Genomic DNA, 19832 nt, shown 5'->3' on the forward strand with positions numbered 1-19832 from the left:
TTTAGATTTTTCATTTTCATCTAAATTCAAAGGGCAGTCCATCCCACGCGCTTGCTGTTGCTTGCGGACTTTCTTCTTTGACCTGACCCGAAACTTCCCGCATTTCGCGAAACGGCGCCGTCGTCGGAGAACAGCGGCCAGTACAATTCGTGCACGTGAACGGTGCACGTGAGACGCTGGGTTGTGAATTGGGGGAACAAAGAACTTTTTGGCGAATATGCCTCGTTTCGTAGCATGGGAGATCACGGAATATGCTGGAGAACTTGCTAGGTTGCACGGCTCTATGATCTTACCTAATACTGCAAATTAGTTCCAATATTAACCATAGACAACTAAATCATCTATATCACTATTCATCTAAATTAAGGGAAAATTGAGTTTTCCCTCAATCGACGATTAGTTTATCGACCACCCGCCTGGGTGGCGCTGCTGGAGCGCGCACTCTTCCTCTCGCAAAAAGATGAGTGTTCGAATCCGGGGTGCCGCAGGGTGACTTAATCGGTGCACGTGTGTGGTGGCTAGCACGTGTCGCCCCCAGGGTTTACCTCCCGGTTGTGGGCCGCGCGGGGGTTCCCTGGGTCATAAAAAAAATATAAAAAATAAAAACGATTAGTTTATCGAGTTCTGTCTTATTTTATTATAATTTTAAATACTTTGTATTTTTGGATTCATACGCTCAAGTGAACTGAACAGATATATGATACTTGTTATCAAGCAAGGGAATTGAACCAGAGAGAGATGGCGGCCGATGCTGGGATGAATTTGATTTGTCTAGGATTTTATAGCAAGTTCGTGTACTGTACGGATGAAATCGGGAGACTCGATGTATCTGCATTTTGCTTGAGAACGCATCGCGCAAACAAATTGTAATTAGCTTAAGTTGTGTTTCGATTTTGAGGATTATATTATTTTTTATGATTGATTTCAAGAATAGTCATACCAAAAATATCGGAAATCTTGAACATTAGAGGACAAATCGCACCTCTATGCCTCTGTGGAATGTTGTCATGGTGCCCTCGTGAATAATATAAATAAGTTTTCGAAAGGTCTAGTGTGTCTACATCTTGCATCAAACACATTATTATTATTATTAATCTTGGTCCAATAGTCGACATGCCATTGAAGATGAAGAGGCGTCGGGTTCAATCACCAGTTGGCAGTTGGTTGATGCCTACCTCTTTACTTCCCCCCTTTTCTTTGTTTTTCGATTTTTCTAGTTTTAATCTTTTGTTTGCACCTTTTATATGACGTAGATTTTACACGTATAAATCTCTCATAATTTGAATATCATCATATTATTGCTTTTTTCTTGTTTTGAAGTGTTTGTCATCGAAACAAATTCAACAAGGGCTCATAACGTAAGAATAGGTTTTTTTTTTTTTTTATGACTCAGGGAACCCCCGCATGGCCGACAACCGGGAGGTAAACCCTGGGGGCGACACGTGCTAGCCACCATACACGTGCACCGGTTAAGTCACCCTCGCACTCTAGCAGAGCCACCCAGGCGGATGGTACGTAAGAATAGGTTTATGATCTTAAAAGTCTGGAATTTCATATTGATTGATATTTTTCAAGTCATAACGTTCTGTTTAGTCGGCGTAAAACCTGAATTCACGTGATAATTACGACACTTCTAAAAGCACCGGTATTTCAAGTACACATAAAATCACACTCTTCAATTGGTACATCCGTCGAGGACGAAGGTATCGAAATCGCGGATGGAGACCGAGGGCACTCGGGGCGCACAGGAAGCACCATCAGTAGGCGACCCGAATGCAATTTTCTCTAGTTAAAGTTCTACGCTAGGGGTGAGGTTTCTCGAGTATTGAGTTATTGGATTTGGTAGCACAATCGAGGGAACAGAATCTAATGTGCAAAGAAAATTTCACGGTCAACATCGATGAGGAGCGAGGAATTTCGGAGCCAACCGGGCGGACGCTCCCCGCCCGGCCAAAACCAACCAGCGTTCGAGTCGACTAGCCGGTGGGCTCTCATCGGAGGCCCAATTCAAAAGGCAGGCCCAGGCCCAGTACCATGGCCCGGCCCGAGTCCGAACCCGACCCGAACTCCTCCTTCCTTCTCTCTCTCTCGCCTCCGTTCCTTCACCTTCTCAACTCTCTCTCTCTCTCTCTCGCGAGCTTCGAAACCAAAATCCTCTGAAGAAATTTTGCTGCGTGAAGATGGGGGCGGATTCAAGCTCGGCCGAACATGCTCCGGCAGCCGCCGCGCCGGACGACGTCGAAGCCTTGCTCGATGTACTCTCTCGCTCCCTCCTCCTCTTCTTTCTTCTTGCACCCCCTTCTTTTACCTCTCGCTGATTCTGATGGCGATGAGCTCGGGTACAGTCGTACCGACTGAGTTCGATTCCGTCGCGTGATTACATACCCATTATTGGTAGACTCGTGCGGGGCGATGTTGGTGCTTCGTATGTTTGGGTTTTACTTGGGGGATTAGGCATGCGGTTTCGTGCTCCCTGAGGTTATTTGGCGGCTGAGGTATTCAGGAGCTGTTTGTGTTCGTGTGTTTGTCTCTGTGGTGATTGACAGGCTGCGAGATACGGTGACATGGAGGACGTCACGAGCTTAGCCACCGCCGGCGTTCCTCTCGATTCGAGGGACGAGCAAGGCCGTACAGGTTGTTCTCTTGGCTTCGGCCTTTGGTCTCCCTATTTGCATTTTACCGTCCTTGGCTCTCTATATTTCACAAAAAATGAATGACCTAGATCGATAATAATTTGTGTCTACGAGATGAAAATACATGTGTGAAAGATGAAAATGTCTTCGCGAAAATATCTCCTTTTTTTATTATTTTTGTAAGCAATACAAGCGATCTTTTTTTAGAAAAATATTTTTTTAAATTATTTATTTTTCGCGAAACAAAGGGACCTTGTTATCGTTAAATTTTCTTGTTTGTATCACGGCATGGCTTCCGGTAATGAATAGAGTTACTGTTCACCTTTGTATCGGATTCCTCAGTAAAGTTGTTTAGATACACGAAAGGATTACCATGTTTGATCCGCTTCCATGGATGTCGTTTGCAGCTCTTCACATGGCCGCGGCTAATGGGCACCTCAACATTGTGGATTATCTCATCAGCAAAGGAGCGGTGAGGAAGTCATCTCTTGGAGAACATTTTCTTTCCTTCTTTAAATTTCGGAGGATTTAGTCGCGTTCCCTTCATCATGTTCATGTTTTATTGCTGATCTCGAGTGTACCTGTTAAAGTTGGACTTAGAAAGATCCGGTCTTGTTTGGCTCCTGCTTTCCGTTCATATTCTTCCGACCAAACTGTGTTTTGCAACAACCTGACTAAATTCAATCAACTATTTTATGCTCATATAGATGCTTATCGGGAAAACTCTCTCTCTCTCTCTCTCTCTCTCTCTCTCTCTCTCTCGGAGACGTTGATGTTTTTTGCTTGCTCTAGTGCTTACCACTCTCGGCTCTGACAATATTCAGTCGTGCTCTATTGATTTGACAAACCCAGATAAGTTTTCTCAAGTGTCGGTGAGCACATTTCTGATGATTGCTCTGGGGTTGTTCTGATTTGTGCTTGATACCAGTGTCTTATTGGAACTAGTGTTGATACGAGGTCCTGAGTGCAGCTATTTGTTGTGTAGTCACATGTAAAAATAGACATTCCTTAGAAAGATCCGGTCTTGTTTGCCTCCTGCTTTCCGTTCATATTCTTCCGACCAAACCGTGTTTTGCAATAATCTGACTAAATTCAATCAACTATTTTATGCTATATAGATGCTTATCAGGAAAACTCTCTCTCTCTCTCTCTCTCTCGGAGACGTTGATGTTTATTGCTTGCTCTAGTACTTACCACTCTCGGCTCTGACAATATTCAGTTGTGCTCTATTGATTTGAGAAACCCAGATAAGTTTTCTCAAGTGTTAGTGAGCACGTTTCTGATGATTGCTCTGGGGTTGTTCTGATTTGTGCTTGATATCAGTGTCTTATTGGAACTAGTGTTGATACGAGGTCCTGAGTGCAGCTATTTGTTGTGTAGTCACATGTAAAAATAGACATTCCTTAAAATCTGGAATCTTCCAATTTCAGGATGTTAATGCTGCTAATGTGGAGAAGAATACTCCTCTTCATTGGGCTTGTCTTAACGGTCATGTTCAGGTGATTGTTTCATCATATTGCAAAGATTCCAGTGCATCTTTATCAAATTCCTTAGCACATCGACATTGCAGGTGGTCCATAGCTTGATTCTGGCCAGAGCAAATGCAAGCTTGCTGAACAGGTCAGTTGATTTTTAGACTGAAGTTGATAGCACGGGATGCTGCTCGAAGCAATACCTACTATGCGTTTGACATATTTCTGCACTCACTAATCCAACTGGGTAATGTGCAGCCACGAGCGGACGCCAATCGATGAGGCAGTAAGCAGGGGGAAATTGGATGTCGTTGACGCAATCAATGCCGCTGCAGCGCAACTTGAACTGAATGGCACAAGCATGTCATGATGGAGAGAAAATTGGGATGATATGCTTGTAGCTATCTCAATTTTGCGTTTCTTCATGGGAGAAATGCTAGGCTCATGTGGTGAGAGATTCTAGTTATATTACGTGGTGGTTCTCGCAGTCTATTGCCAATGCCTCAATTTTGTGATGTCAGGAGCTATAAGATATTCATCAAATATCGAGAGCGGTCCAATGTTGCTGACTGCAAGACATTCTCAAAAGACTAGATAAATCGAAGGAATCAATAGAGAAGATTGAGTATTTAGTCCTTTAAATTTTGAGTGACTGCCTAGACTAGATCTTTAGTATTTCATGAAAGTGAAGATCTTTTAATTTGGCGCTCATTTTAGCGACGTATGTAATGACAAATGACAAGCGTGACACGGATGACATGCTTGTGTACTACAACCAGGAGCACTTAGTTTTGTCGTGACATTCATGACATTTCATTACCGATATCATCTATGCCGAGAGTCATTTGGTGTGTCACATGTAAGAACCTCGATTTTGTTCAGTGGAAAAATTGCTCAGTCTTACCTTTCACTGAGAAACCAATCGAACTTACTTTTCTTTTGCTTGTAACTTTGGGCGTGTTCGTGATGATATGATATATTACGACGATTTCCGTTGGAGAAGACAATTTATGCATGTCCAGTATTCAGTATTCAATCACCTAAAGCAATGTTCTTGAAGATCTTGATGTGGTCATGCGTCTAAGTGCCGTGATGCAATAACATAACCTAATGTGGAAACAGGAAATGGATACGCAGCGTCTTGTTTAGTAGTGCTCGTGAATATTTCATCTTTAATTGGAGTTCTAGCAACGATGTTAAGGTGCAGCATCTGCATCATCGACTTGCCAGATATGTTTTGATTCTTGTTGCTAGACGGCCTTGTTTTACCATGCGACGGATCTTGATCCTAGGTACATAATCTGTCTTACTTTACTCGCTGACCAATTCTCCGATATCTAAGAATAATAAAGAGCACAAAAAGATGAACCCGACTACGTGAATATCGATCTGAAGGAGAACATGTTCTCATTCAACAAACACAACTTGATCAACGCGATAATCATCAGTAATGTCAGTGATGGAACAATCTGCGAACCTCACACAGATGATTGTTTACTTATCTGAAACCAGTGGCAAAGACCATTCTATATAGCGGGGAAAAGTACCAAGAAAGTTATAAACCTTTTGTATTGGTGCCAATTTAGTCCTAAACCTTTTTTTGGTGCCAATTCAGTTCTAAACCATTTGCATTGGTGCCAATTTAGTCTTAAACCTTTTTTCGATGCCAATTCAGTTCTAAACCTTTTGCATTGGTGTCAATTCAGTCCTAAATCTTTTTGTCTTTGTGCCAATTCAGTCTTTCCGGTCAATTTTAGTAGGATTTTGCTGACGTGGTCGCCAGGCGGTCATCGGCGATGACGTGGACAATTCTTAATAATATTTTAATAATTTTGGAATTTTTATTTATTCTTTTTTTTCCCTCCCTCCTCCGGTCACCGGATCGGCTAGAGGCCAGAGGACGGCGAGGTTGACCTCGCCGGAGGCTGGGCGAGGCACGACCTTGCCAGATCTGGCGAGGTTCGGCCTCGCCCAGCCATGGCGAGGCTTGCCTTCGCCGTCGTTGGCGAGGGCGAGCCTCGCCAGTGGTCGGCGAGGTCGGGTTAGTCCTCGCCGGCCTCCGGCCTCTGGTAGGTCGCCGGTCCGGCAACCGACTAGAGGAAGGAGGGAGGAGAGGGAAAAAAAAAAGAAGAAAAAGAAGAAAAAAAAAAAATAAATATTCAAAAAAATATTAAAATATTATTAAAAAGTTGTCAACGTCAGCGCTGGTGATCGGCCGCCGGCCGGCTGGTGTCCATGTCAGCAAAATCCAGCCAAAAATGACTGGAATGACTGAATTGGCACAAAGACAAAAAGACTTAGGATTAAATTGGCATCAAAAAATGGTTTAGGACTAAATTGGCACCAATACAAAAGGTTTAAGACTGAATTGGTACCAAAAAAAGGTTTAAGACTAAATTGGCACAAATGCAAAAGGTTTAGGACTAAATTGGCACAAATGCAAAAGGTTTATGACTTTTTTGGCACTTTTTCCCTATATAGCGTATACATTGTTTTGAGCTCGGGGAAAGATCATTTGTCTGCTTAAGCTTCGTGTTGTTTGAGCTCTATGGTAATGTGTACATTGTGCGATTCCCCTTTCAATTAGCCAAAATCGTCTGATCACGCGATTGTCTCGTTGGTGACAACTGCAAGAACATAGTACCATGTCAATTCTATGATTCTTCAAAAGCTTTCATATGACATTTTCATTTATCTTCTCTTTTCCGGTTCTTCAAACATTGCAGCCATCATGCTTTTGTTTTTTCTATGGTTGGCAACTTTCGCCGGCGAGTCTCGGGAATTTCTATCATTTGGATCAGCGTTGTTACTAACCAAGAAAAATTTTCGTTAAGTTGAAATTCAAACACTAATCAATTGGTTAGCATTAGATTGGTGACCAACCATTTTCGAAGCGATATGATGCCCAGAAAGGTCAATCAGCAGGCCCCCAGACGAAACATGTGATTAACAGGAAACAAACATTTGACTTCAAGTAAAAACGAAGACTATCATCAAAAGGAATGCAACTGGTGAAAACAGTGAATCCAAAAAAGAGATGAGGTTCATTGAATTCTGAAAATTAAACAGTCCGTCAAATATTTCTAGATCAACAGCTGTTTCCCTCCTCTTTTGTACAATTGAGAGGCAAATTAGAAGTGACAAAAACTTGGTTAACATGACTGTTTTCAGTAGCAACTACTAGCTATCTATGCTCTTCCATTTTCTTCAATAACATCAGGAAACTATAATCATATTGTCAAAAAGGAACAAAAAATAAAAGAACTTGTAAATTAAACCCTTTCTTTCTTCTTCCACTGCAACCTTACAAGTTTGCAAGGCAAAGCCCTAGTTTTGTACTCCGATATAGTCTCCAAGTTTGGCGACCAAACTTGCACTTTAGACCCTACCAACCGATCGTAATGCTTTTGCAACTCTGGTGTGCTACAAAGAAAACCGCGACTCCCAGCCACGTCGACATTACCGCATGCAATACTGTCCTTATTGTTCTTGGCGACGATCAACCTCGTGATGAACTCTGGGACAACCTTAATCAAGACCTTCCCGTCTTCACCTTTCACGTACTGGAAAGGACCGTTGCTATCGCCGAAGCTCACGAGGGACAGTTTTCCAGGGTTCGAGCAAAGGGATGCAATGGTGGAGGAAGATAGGGTGTCACCGGAGAAGAAGTCGATCGGAAGAACAAAGTAGGTTTGACCGGGGATGAGCTCGTCGTCTACGGCGAGCAATGGGATTGGGCGGCTGAGGAAGAACGAGTCTGCGTGCAAGACCATCATGTTGGGACACTCGAACATGATATCGCCGGCTACGCGGGGGCGGTTTCCGGTCAACGTCCTCGTGGTTCCTTCCCAGAAGATTAGCTTCAGAGACTGTGACTTCGAGCTTGAGTTGGGATGCAAGCAAGGTGATATTGCATTGCCCATGGATGACTGATCAGTGAGAGAACAGAAGGAGAGGGAGAGATGTTTGATTTTAGAGAGGAGGGTCTTGCTTTGGAACAAGAAAGAGGGTGCTGTGTGATTCAATATATAAAGAAGATGGGAAGAGATTTTGACTTTTTCTCAAATAAGAGAGTCTCTCCAGTTGATTTTCCTTTAGGTTTTTGATTTTTCTTGAGGAAGCCGGTGTGGTCTGGTCAGCGAAGCCGGCTTTGGACCACAAACAATCTCTCTCGCTTTCCTTTAATTGGTGTGGCCGGACACTCCCATGGACTTGGTCATTCGTTACATTTGATTGGTCGAAAATTTGATTGGTCGAAGTCACAGGAGCATTAACCCTTTTATCATTAACATTAACCCATATACTACTTCTTAATCAGCTCTGACGTTACCAACAAGACATTAACTTAGATGAACGTATATTTTGCCATTTTCCATGTTAGTCCCATCTGCTGTCTCCAAGCACCAAATGACAATACATAAACTCTCAATTTGTGTTCGTTCACGCTACATCATATCCGCTCACTCAACTCTAAAATTTTTTCCCCTTCTCTCTATATTCCCACCCCTTCTCAAATTCTGACTCAGAGTCATGCCGCCACAGCCTTGGTCACCCTCGATGTCGTTGGCCTTGCCGATACCGGCGAGCATAGCCAAACACATACTTACGCTTGTAGCGTTCTTATTTGTTTATTAGCAGGATGTGATGATGATAGTATATGCAATCATTGTAACTTTATTTCACACATTCTATAGCTCTCACTGTTGAAATGAGCAATTAGTATGAACTTAAAATAAAACTACCCGTATAAATGGTGTTATACGTGGAATGAAAGAAAAAGAGAATTACACATCCTCCATACCTCATAATTACGCAGCTTGTAAACCTTATAATCTGACGTCAATTTGGAGAATCAATGTCAAGAGAGATAAGTAACAACCAAATTTTGAGCGCATCAACAATGGGAATCCTTGCTCAAGTTCTACCGCAACCGTTGCTATAAGATGCTTCCAGATAATTCGAATATCAGCTAAAACGGGAAAATCAAATCACTAAACAAGAGGCATGAGGTCTCGGGTTCTGATTTATTCCTAATTGTCACGACTGCTCGGCGACAATGTATAGTCAATTCCATCCAATTCCCGAGTCTCGTCGCGTATGGAGTGCTTTCGAAAGGACCGAACTTCGTCTGGTGTGCGAAAATTTAGCCGAGGGTACCGCTCGATGGTTAAAAAAGAAAAAAAAGATTAAATTTGAGGATCAAGGATGCGATCATATGTCAGATCTACTGAAAACGAGTTTGGTGATCTCCGTGAAGACTCGTCACGACTCTAGAATTGCTTTTGCTTAGGCAACAACCACTCTACTCTGATAAACTAATGTCTGATCGATGTTAACGTGCATGGCATGGCAAGGGTATGGTCCAACCTTACGTCTGTCATCGAGACCATGTCACCGAAAGAAAATAAAAGAAAGCAGTCGATCCTTCGAGCTGGCTTTGACCATTCTTTAAGCAAGAAAATGCTGCTTTGAATAGAACTTCTAGTAGTAGCTTTGCTTCATTGAAAGATTTCGAAAGAATCCAATCTGCCATTAATGAGGGTCCTATGCTGTGGTCCTTGTTTCTAGATTTTTATACCGTAGGCAGGAGATTGTTTTCTTCACCGATGGTACGTATATGATATGAAAGCTACTACATTAATTAGTGGGTCGGGCCGGACCCTCTAATAAGTGCTGACATTGTAGCGGCTCGGCCTGACGCCATAACCATCGGTGGGTGTGCCTTCTTATTTGTGGCTTGCATTGTTTTCTCGAAATAGAAGGGTCGAATGGAAGTTTCTTCGCGAAAATTCCATTTTCTCCGGAAAAACTAAAAGTAGGATCGACTTGCAAATGTTTTAGTCAACTGAGGAATGCTAAGTTAAACTCCCAAATCTTGCAAATAACCATTGTTTTAGGACTAATTATTGTAGTTGCCTTTGATGAAGGGGTTGATGTATGATCTCTTCTCTTGGCAAGACGTGGCTGCTCAATATGATATTCCTCGCAGCTACTGAGAAGTTTGTCATCGCGCTATAAATCTCAATTTCTAATTTGATGTCCTGTTTACTTTTATCTTTTTAGTTTTCATCACGTTAATAGGGGAAATTCGTTTGCATTTCGCTGCCCTATGAACTGCCTTGGTATTTTCTCGTTGACTGATATGCTTGGCTGATTGCGTTCCATGTCAATTATGTTGACCTACGTAGGACATGGGTATATTGACTTCGAGTCATAATATACACGCGCATGACAAATTCTTATCAGAATTCAACATTTGATTAGCACATTGACATTGGAGGTGGTCCATAATTTGATTCTGGCCGGAGCAAATGCACGCTTGTTGAACGGGTCAGTTATTTTTTAGACCGAAGTTGATAGCACGGGACGCCGCTCGAAGCAACGCGTGTGGCGTGTTTGACATTTTTCTGCGTTCGCTAATCCCACCGGGTAATGTGCAGTCACTAGCGGACGCCAATCGATGAGGCAGTGAGCAGGGGGAAATTGGATGTAGTCGACGCAATCAATGCCGCCGCAGCGCAAGTTGAACTAACTGGTGGTAGCATGTCCTGATGAAGAGAGAATTGGGACGATATGCTTGTAGCTATCTAGATTTTCTGCGTTTCATCATGGGAGAAATGCTAGGCTTATGTGATGAGAGATTCTAGTTATATTACGTGGTGGTTCTCATAGTTGATTGCCGAAACCTCAACTTCGTGATATCATGAGCTATACATAATTCATCAAATATGGAAAGCGGCCCAATGCTGCAGACAGGCAGACATTTTCAGAAGACGAGAAATTGAAGGAATCAATACAGAAGAGTCTTTAGTCCTTTATATTTCGAGCGACTGAGTAGACTAGATCTTTAGTATTTCTTTGAGAATGAAAATTTTCTTTTGTCGCTCGTCCTAACGATGTATGAAATGACTAAATGAAGAGCATGCCATAGACGGCATACTCGTGTAATAATCAGGAGCTCTTAGTTTTATCGCAATATTTATGACTTGTCACTAGTGTTATCACCTTTGCTGAGATTCATTTGGTGCTTGCTTAAGAATTGATTTACGCTGTAACCTGTCCTGTCACCTGAATACCCTCCATTTCTCAGATAAAGCACGTACTATAGATAGGAAAATTGCTTGTTTCTTTCCTTTCATATGCAGACAACACGTCATGCATCTCCAGTATTCCACATTCAATCACCTAAAGCAATCCACTTGAAGATCTCGATGTGATCGTGCGTTTTATGTGCAACAACGCAATAACATAACCTGATACGGAAACAGGAAATTGGTATGCAGTTTCTTGTTTAGAGATTTGATCCCCAATAGAGTTCATAGCAACGGATGTTAAGGCAGAGCATCTGCATCATTGACGGATGAGCAAATTTTTAACTTAACCATACAGCCAGAAATATATTGATTCTCGTTGCTGCACGGCCTTCTTTTGTCATGTGACAGACCTTAATCCTAGGCATATAATCTTTCAACTCTGTCGTACTTTAGTCGTCGATTGATTCTCTGATATCCAAGAATCATAAAAAGCATAAAAAGATGAACTTGACTACATAAAAACCGATCTAAAATGGAACATGCTGTCATTTGACAGACACAAATTGCTTAACGCGATAATCAATAATAATGTCCATGATCGAATGATCTGCGAGCCTCACATAGATAATTGTTTACTTATCCGAAACCAGTGGCATAAACCATTCTATTTAGCGTATGCATTGTTTTCGAGCTCCGGGAAAGATAATTAGTCGTTTAAGCTTTATGTAGTTTGAACTCTATGGTGATGTGTACATTTTGTGATTCCTCTTTCAATAAGCCAAAATCCTCGGACGCCATTGTCTGTGACAACAGCAAGAACATAATATGATTCCTCAAAAGTTTTCAACATGACATTTTCATTTATCTTCTCTTTTCCGATTTGTCAACTATTGCTGCCATCATGCTTTTGTTAATTTTTTATGGTTGGTAACTTTTGCAGGTGAGTTATTGGAATTCCAATTATTTTGATCAGAGTCATCATAACTAACCGAGAAAAATTGTGGTTAAGGTAAGGTTCAAACACCTTTAATCGGTTAGGGTTAGATCGGTGACCAACCATATCTTCTAAGCGACATCATGCTTTTGTTAATTTTTTATGGTTGGTAACTTTTGCAGGTGAGTTATTGGAATTCCGATTATTTTGATCAGAGTCATCGTAACTAACCAAGAAAAATTGTGGTTAAGGTAAGGTTCAAACACCTTTAATCAGTTAGCATTCGATCGGTGACCAACCATATCTCCTAAGCGACATGACGTCCTGAACGATGAATCGGTCGATGCTGAAATGAAACACGTGATTAACAGGAAACAAACATTTGATGCTAATGAATCCAAGAAAGAAAACCATCTTCAAAAGGAATGAAACTGATGATGCTAATGAATCCAAAATAGATATGACGTTCATTGAATTCTGAACATTGAATTATTTGTCAAAATATTTCTGGATCAACCGCTGTTTCCATCCTTTTTGTACAATTGAGAGGCAAATTAGAAGTGATGCAAATTTGGTTAACATGACTGTATTTACTTGTAACTATTAACCAGCTATACTCTTTCATTCTCTTCAGCCACATCAGGAAACTATAATCATAGCGTAGAAAAGGAAAAAAAAGAGGAACTTGTAAACTATTGCCTTTCTTTCTTCTTCCACTCCAACCTTAGAAGTTTGCCAGGCAAAACCCTAGTTTTGTACTCCGATATCGTCTCCAATTTCGGCGACCAAACTTGCACTCTAGACCCTACTAACTGGTCGTAATGCTTCTGCAACTCCGGTGTGCTGCAAAGAAAACCGCGACTCCCAGCTGCGTCAACATTACCACATGCGATGTCGTCCTTATTATTCTTGGCGGCAATCAGCCTCGTAATGAACTCTGGGACAACCTTAATCAAGACCTTCCCGTCTCCGCTTTTGACATACTCGAAAGGACCGTTGCTACCGCCAAAGCTCACGAGGGACTGTTTGCGAGGATTCGAGCATAGGGATGCGATCGTGGAGGAAGATAGGGTGTTGCAGGAGAAGAAGTCGATGGGAAGGACAAAGTAGGTCTGACCGCGGATGAGCTCGTCGTCAATGGCGAGCAGCGGGATCTGGCGGCCGAGGAAGAAAGAGTCCGCATGCAAGACCATCATGTCGGGACACTCAAACATGATATCGCCAGCTACTCGGGAGCGGTTTCCGGTTAACATCCTCGTGGTTCCTTCCCAAAAGATTAGCTTCACGGACTGTGACTTCGAGCTTGAGTTGTGATGCAAGCAAGGTGATATCGCATTCCCCATGAATGACAGATCAGTGAGAGATCAGAGGGAGACAGAAGGAGAGATGTTTAATTTAGAGAGGAGTGTGTTGCTTTAGAACAAGAAAAGTGTGCTGTGGGATTCAATATATAGAGAAGATGGGAAGAGATTTTCACTTTTTCTCAAATAAGAGGGTGTCTCCAGTTGATTTTCCTTTAAGGTTTTTCATTGATTTATTCATTTCTGGTTCGGTGCTTTTGCATATTAAAAGAAAAAGAACAAACAAAAGTAAAAGTCGCAGATTGTTGTCTTTCATGGTAGGTTATGAAAAGGAGGAAGTCGGTGTGGTCTGGTCAGCGAAGCCGGCTTTGGACCAAAGACAAAGTTCGCTAGCTTTGCCATAATTGGTGTATCCGGACACTCCTTTGGACTGGTCATGCGTGACATTTGATCGGTCGAATTACGATCGACCCATGTACTAACATCTTAATCATCTCTCGAGTTAAACAACTCTTTAGATTACCGATAAGGTGTTAACTTAGATGAACGCAGGTCTGCCATTTTCCACGGGTAGTCCCATCTGCTGTCCCAAGCAAGAAATGGCGACACGTGGACGCTCAATTTACGTTCGCTCGCGATGCATTGAATCCCCCCAATTGATCCTAAAGCTTTTCCCCTTCTCTCTCTACCCCGGCACCCTCCTCAAACTCTGGCTCATCGCCGTATCGGCCGTCACGCGAACACATATGCTTGTAGCATTAGGATGTGACATGATAGTACAAGTATTCATTGTAACTTTATTTTGCACATTCCATAACTTTCTTCGTCGAAATGAGCAATTAGTAATCATTTACTCAAAATGAAACTACCCATATAAATGGTGTTAGACAAGAGATGATGAAATCAAAAGGCTGAAAAATTATTCAAAATTTTTTAAATCTTTTACTTGTGCTAATTAAGTCCTAAATCTTTTCATGTTTTGTCAATTGAGTCCATTCGGACAAAAATCGCTAACGTGGACGCCGGCATAGGATGGCCGGCACGGACGTGGATAATTTTTAATAATATTTTAATATCTTTTAAATATTATTAATTTATTTTTAAAAATTTTTTTTTTTCTTTCTTTTATTCCTTCCCTTCTTCCTCTAGCCGGTTGTTGGGCCTTGGCGACCTGCCAAAGACGAGGGCCGGCGAGGTCGACCTGGCTGGCTTCTGGTCAAGCTCACCCCTACCGGCCACTGGCGAGGTCGACCTTGCTGGCCCTCGCCTCTGGCCAGTCTTTGATCATTGCTGAGGCTCAGTGGCCGGCTAGAGGAAGAAGGGAAGAAAATGAAAAAAAAAGGAAAACGAAAAGAAAAATAAAAAAAATTAAAATTTAAAAATATCATTAAAAATTGTCAAGTTAGCGCTGGCGCGCCACATAGGACGGCTGGCGTCCACGTCAGCGATTTCCCGCCAAAATTGGCCGGATAGACGTAATTGGCAAAACGTAAAAAAATTTAGGTATCAATTGACACAATTAAAATGTTTAAAATTAAATGGGCAAAAAATCAACAAGTTGAAGATTTTTCGGACGATTTTCCCATGAAAAGGATTAGACATCCTCCATACCTCATAGTTACCCAGCTTGAAGGTTAAAAAGAATAGAATAAGTTCGATCACAAGTCGATCTACAAAAAAAATGAGTATGGTTATCTCCGTGAGGACTCATCATGACTCTTAAGAGTGGCTTTACTTGGGTTCCACTCTGATGAACCAATGTCTGATCAATGTTAATTGTTAACGTGCATGGCATGGATAGTATACGGTCCAACCTTACGTCTTTCGTGGAGACCAACTCGTGCCTCATCAACCATAAAATAAAGGGAATGCGGTCGGTCGTTCGGAGGTGCTGGCTTTGACCATTCTTTAAGAAGGAAAATACTGCTTTGAATAGAACTTCTAGTATTAGCTTTGCTTTGCTTACTCTATATAATTAAAAGATTCCCAACGAATCCAATCTTGCCTTTAACGAGGGTCTTACGTTGTTGGAGTCCTTGTTTCTGGGGTTTCATTCCCCTCGTGATGGAACTAAATAGATAGTATCTTTGTTCTTTCCTCCTTTTTGCAGACAGGAAGAAAAAGGAATTTAACCATATTTACCCTCTGCGGATGGTAAAAAAAAAAAAATTAACCTGCGTGATATTAAATTTGGCCAGATGTAAAATTGAAATCCAACATGGAACGATTACGTTTCGGTTAGATATATCTCCAAATATCTATACGGCAAGCGGGAGATCGTTTTCTTCACCGTCCGACAGTAAATATATGATTTAAAAGCTACTACTACATCAATTGATGGGGGGCCAGGCCGTGCCATGCCGAGCCCTCTAATAAGTGCCGGCATTGTGATGGCTCGGCCCGAACACCATCACCATTGGTTGGCGTGCCTTCTTAGTTATGACTTGCGTTTGTTTTTCGAAACAGAATGGGTCGCATGGAAGTTTCATCGCAAAAGACTTGATTTTCCCAGGAAACATTAAAAGTAGGATCGACACGCAAATGGTCTAAGTAAAACCGAGGACTTTTATTATATTATGCAAGTGGGACTCCCAAGTCTTGCAAATAAAACATTACTTTAGGGCTAATTATTGGAGTTGCCTTCGATGAAATGGGGTTGAGGTATAGGCGCCCCGATTACCTGTGCGGGCTCGTCCCCGGGGAATGGTGGCGGATCCTCGGTTACCAAAAAAATAAAAATAAAAATGGGATTGAGGTACAATTTCTTCTCTTGGCAGAGCCGTGGCTGCTCAATCTGATATTCCTCGCAGCTACTGAGAAGTTTGTCATTAGGCTGTAAATCTCAATTCAACTAATGTTCAAGTTCTGTTTATGTTGTCTTCTCCCCTTTTGTTTATGTTAATAGGGAAAAATCTGTTTGCATTTCGCTGCCCAAATAATTTCTGATTGACCAATATGCTTGGTCGATTACGTTCCACGTCAACTAAGTTGACCTTTGTCGTAGAACATGCGTATATATTGACTTCGAGACAAAATAGTATAGACATGTGCGTGACAAATTCCTTACCTAAAATTAAATATTCGTTTCAAAGTCCAAACCACACATCAAGAATCACCTAAAAGCCAATGGTTAATTGGTTATGCAGTTTGGAGATCACAAAATCTACAGTGCGTCAAAGTTCGAGATCACCGTACAAGGTCTTACCTCAAACAAGGCGTCTATTGCACTTCTTGTATTTTGGGCACGTGATACATTCAAGAATAGAACGACCAAGTCAAATTGAGTGGTTTTTGCGACCGCCCATAAGATAGAAGAGTGTCATCTTGCAAAGAATTTACCTTCTCTTGTCGTCGCTATGCAATGCTATGCAAGTGCATGGCTCGGTGAAATCAAGGGAATGTATAGGACATTTAAGCATGTCAAAATGGATCATAAACGCATTTCTTAATTCATATTTATTAGGCTGTGTTGTTATGTGTGTTAATTATATTCAGTAAATGGGTTTATAATAGTGAAACTCAAAAAAATATGGGTATCTAATGTGATCATAACTTACTTAGACTCAACTTATCTCTATGACTCTCTCTTCATTCCCTCTCGCCCTCATTCGGTCTGCCACTCGCTCACTCTGTACTTTCACCTCAATTTGGATATGAGTTTTTCTAGATTTGGTTAAGTGCAAACATATTTTAGCGATATAGGTCGGGTCGGACATGGAATACTAAATTTGTGTTGTATGGAAATGGGTCAAAACGGATTAAATGGATCAATTTGGGTCGACCATTTTCAACCGGCCGTTCCTACCCATTTGACAGTTGTAAGTACATTACTTCCTTTCGACCAGGTATAACGAGAAAGCATTCGCTGCATCCTACCAAACACATCGACCCTAAGAAATCCAGCGAGTCCCAAGCAAAGCAAATTTAATCAGGCAATCCATCACTCCTAATTTCTAGTCTTTGCTGTCAAAATGCTTTAATCAATGCCCTATCGTGATGAAAATGATTCAACGTCTCTCCATAGTAAATGGCAAGAGGGCGCCGCATTCTACGATGTTGATCAGGACGAGGGCTCATATCAACACAAGTCGAAATCCATCTAAAACCGAACTCACATTGAATTGAACTCTAACCCTCCACGAATCATTGTCCTCTCCTCAGAAACCAGTTGTAAACATCCTCAACTTCGTGAAGATACGGATCAACCCACATATCCACATCCTCGCGGTGATGATGATCGAGACGGCGACGGCAGCCTTTCGTGCTCCTCTCTCTCTTTCTCCAATAACTCTCTCTTTCTCTCTCACTCTCGCATCACTGGAAAGAAATGCGGAGCGGAGGGACACTACCGCTCACCTTCGGCAATCAACACGAACATTGTTCTTGAAAATTGATCTCCTTTAAAAAAATCTCCATATAATGTCTGAGCGGTTCGGGATTGGTTTCGAAGACCCCTACTCTTGATTTAGCGACGTAATCGCAGCGGTTTGCCATCCAAAATTTCGATAAAACTCAGACACGCTCCACCACATTTTTCACGTGATTTTCCCTATGTCGAGGGAGGTTTTGCTCGTTGAAAAGTAATTAGCGGAAGAAGTACGTTTCAGATTTTGGTACTTAGTGGACGGCCATCAAATTTCAATTCGTGCACAGGCATTCAAACATCAAAATAAACTAAGTTGCGAGAAGATTTCCACGAAGCAAATGCAAGTATGAATCCAAGTTAGATAGTCGAAAAGGAGGCAATACAATCGGCATAACGGGCCATCACCATCTTATCGCCGGGCGAAGCTCGCTGCTCATGGAAAGAGTGACTGAATATCATGCACACAAAATACATTTGGATCATAATGGCCTACAATCTATCATAGAAGAAAAAGCTTCGGTCAATATTTTGAGCATACCATTATACAAATTTAAAGTTGCATCTACACTTTTTTATTTATTTATTTCCGAATCACTAGAGCATTGAGAAAGAAAATTGAAAATAATAATGTGACTTTATATTTGAATAGGGGAATTTCTTATTGTTCAGCAACCAAGGAACCCTCTTGTTAACGGAGTAAATAGATTGGGAATACAACATTGGGGATAATCGTCTTACCGGACTGCGATTTCCTACTAAAGAAAAGGGGAATATATATAACAAGGTACGACCTAATTGAAATTACTTAGGACATTTCTTTCTTTGTTGATGTATCTCTTCTTTTTTGGCTGCTCCCATGATAAGTTATTTTCGGTGTTTACATAACAAAACAACTTGTAGTGGCACCCTTTGGTCCTTCAAACCAACTCCGACCAAGAGTTGGCCCTTGCACAACTTCAACGCATAGCGCTTCCCATTAAAGGCAGCGGATGACAACGCCATTTCATTCCAAATCGTAGATAAAATGATTTGTTTGAAAACAGAAATGCCTACTGTTGAAACAACAATTAGAAGAAGGGATCTCTCCAATCATATGATATCGAATTGGATTCTATAGAATCGAAGTTTCGTTTTCTTTTGTATTATTATTCTTTCTTTTCTTTACTTATTGTGGTCTCCAAAAGTAATTACCATTTGATCTACCTGGTTTTCCTTGTCATCTTCCTCTTTGCTCTTTTGGCATTGCTGACACAGTGAACACTCTGAAAAAGCATTAGTCGACCCTAAAGCAAATTTTATTTGGCACTATACCATTACATATATTTGACAAGCTGATAAGAGCAGCTGTCCACAATCCCATTGAAGCATTTTGCTACTAAAGTTAAGTACAAGAATGGATAAATCCCGCGAGAACTCACACGTGCGCATCCGCGCGTGCACCGCACACATACATTTATAGGCACGTATACCTCTTTTATATATCGTCAATGATCTATATACATTATACAACTTAGATCAATTGAGTAAATTTCAACAGCTTCTTCTGCATCCTCTCAACAGCTCGAAACCCATGCCAGCATATGTCTGAAGTTGATAACTAAATGTGTTAGAACCAAAAGGCAAGAGAAAACTAAAAAGCTGGTAATTACCTGCGATACGCCTAAACAATGCATGGTGAGTGGTATATGGCTTCTCTTCGGCCTGAACATGGTTAGCACATTATCCACTCTCCCCAAGAACTTCGGTTTCTGCTCTGAGAAAGCGAGAAATCAAAGATCGGTACGCAGGGTTTGGATAAATCACGATCGTCATAGTAGCGGTCGTGATGGATTTTAGTACATGCCTTCGTCGCCAAAGCGGGCGGAATACGGAAGCCCTTGAGTGAGAGTGAGCAGTGCAGGACCATCGCGTACATGCTTTGATCGTTCGAGGTTGACTGCACGATCCTTTTTCACCGGCTCGATCAAGACACATCCTTCGTACTCGCCCCAGAGACTTCCAACCGTGCGATCTCATTTCATTGAATCGGACCGGCCATGGTTGGAAGTCTTTGAGGGAGAGTGCAAAGTAGAGAAATGCCTTGGTTTCAACA

General features: G+C 41.6%; 3 protein-coding genes across 3 annotated transcripts; 1 reads left to right on the top strand and 2 right to left on the bottom strand.

The window, feature by feature from the left end:
* Window positions 1-2106: 2106 nt before the first annotated feature.
* On the top strand, window positions 2107-4933 carry LOC115679298 (uncharacterized). The gene is made up of 6 exons (XM_030602902.2): window positions 2107-2255; window positions 2547-2634; window positions 3041-3105; window positions 4064-4132; window positions 4204-4253; window positions 4364-4933. Exons 1-6 carry the CDS (start codon window positions 2181-2183, stop codon window positions 4473-4475), a joined length of 459 nt encoding a protein of 152 aa, XP_030458762.1. The 5' UTR covers window positions 2107-2180; the 3' UTR covers window positions 4476-4933.
* Window positions 4934-7126: 2193 nt separating this feature from the next.
* LOC115679297 (uncharacterized) lies at window positions 7127-8092 on the bottom strand. Its single transcript, XM_030602901.2, has one exon. The coding sequence runs from the start codon at window positions 8026-8028 to the stop codon at window positions 7378-7380; it is 651 nt and encodes a 216-aa protein (XP_030458761.1). The 5' UTR covers window positions 8029-8092; the 3' UTR covers window positions 7127-7377.
* A 4551-nt stretch (window positions 8093-12643) lies between these two features.
* LOC115679180 (uncharacterized) lies at window positions 12644-13589 on the bottom strand. Its single transcript, XM_030602767.2, has one exon. It carries the CDS (start codon window positions 13414-13416, stop codon window positions 12766-12768), a length of 651 nt encoding a protein of 216 aa, XP_030458627.1. The 5' UTR covers window positions 13417-13589; the 3' UTR covers window positions 12644-12765.
* Window positions 13590-19832: the final 6243 nt, after the last annotated feature.

Source organism: Syzygium oleosum, unplaced genomic scaffold, assembly GCF_021117445.2.
Source record: "Syzygium oleosum isolate NSW1041296 unplaced genomic scaffold, Sole_v2.1 Sole_v2.03, whole genome shotgun sequence".
Classification (NCBI taxonomy): Eukaryota; Viridiplantae; Streptophyta; class Magnoliopsida; order Myrtales; family Myrtaceae; genus Syzygium; species Syzygium oleosum.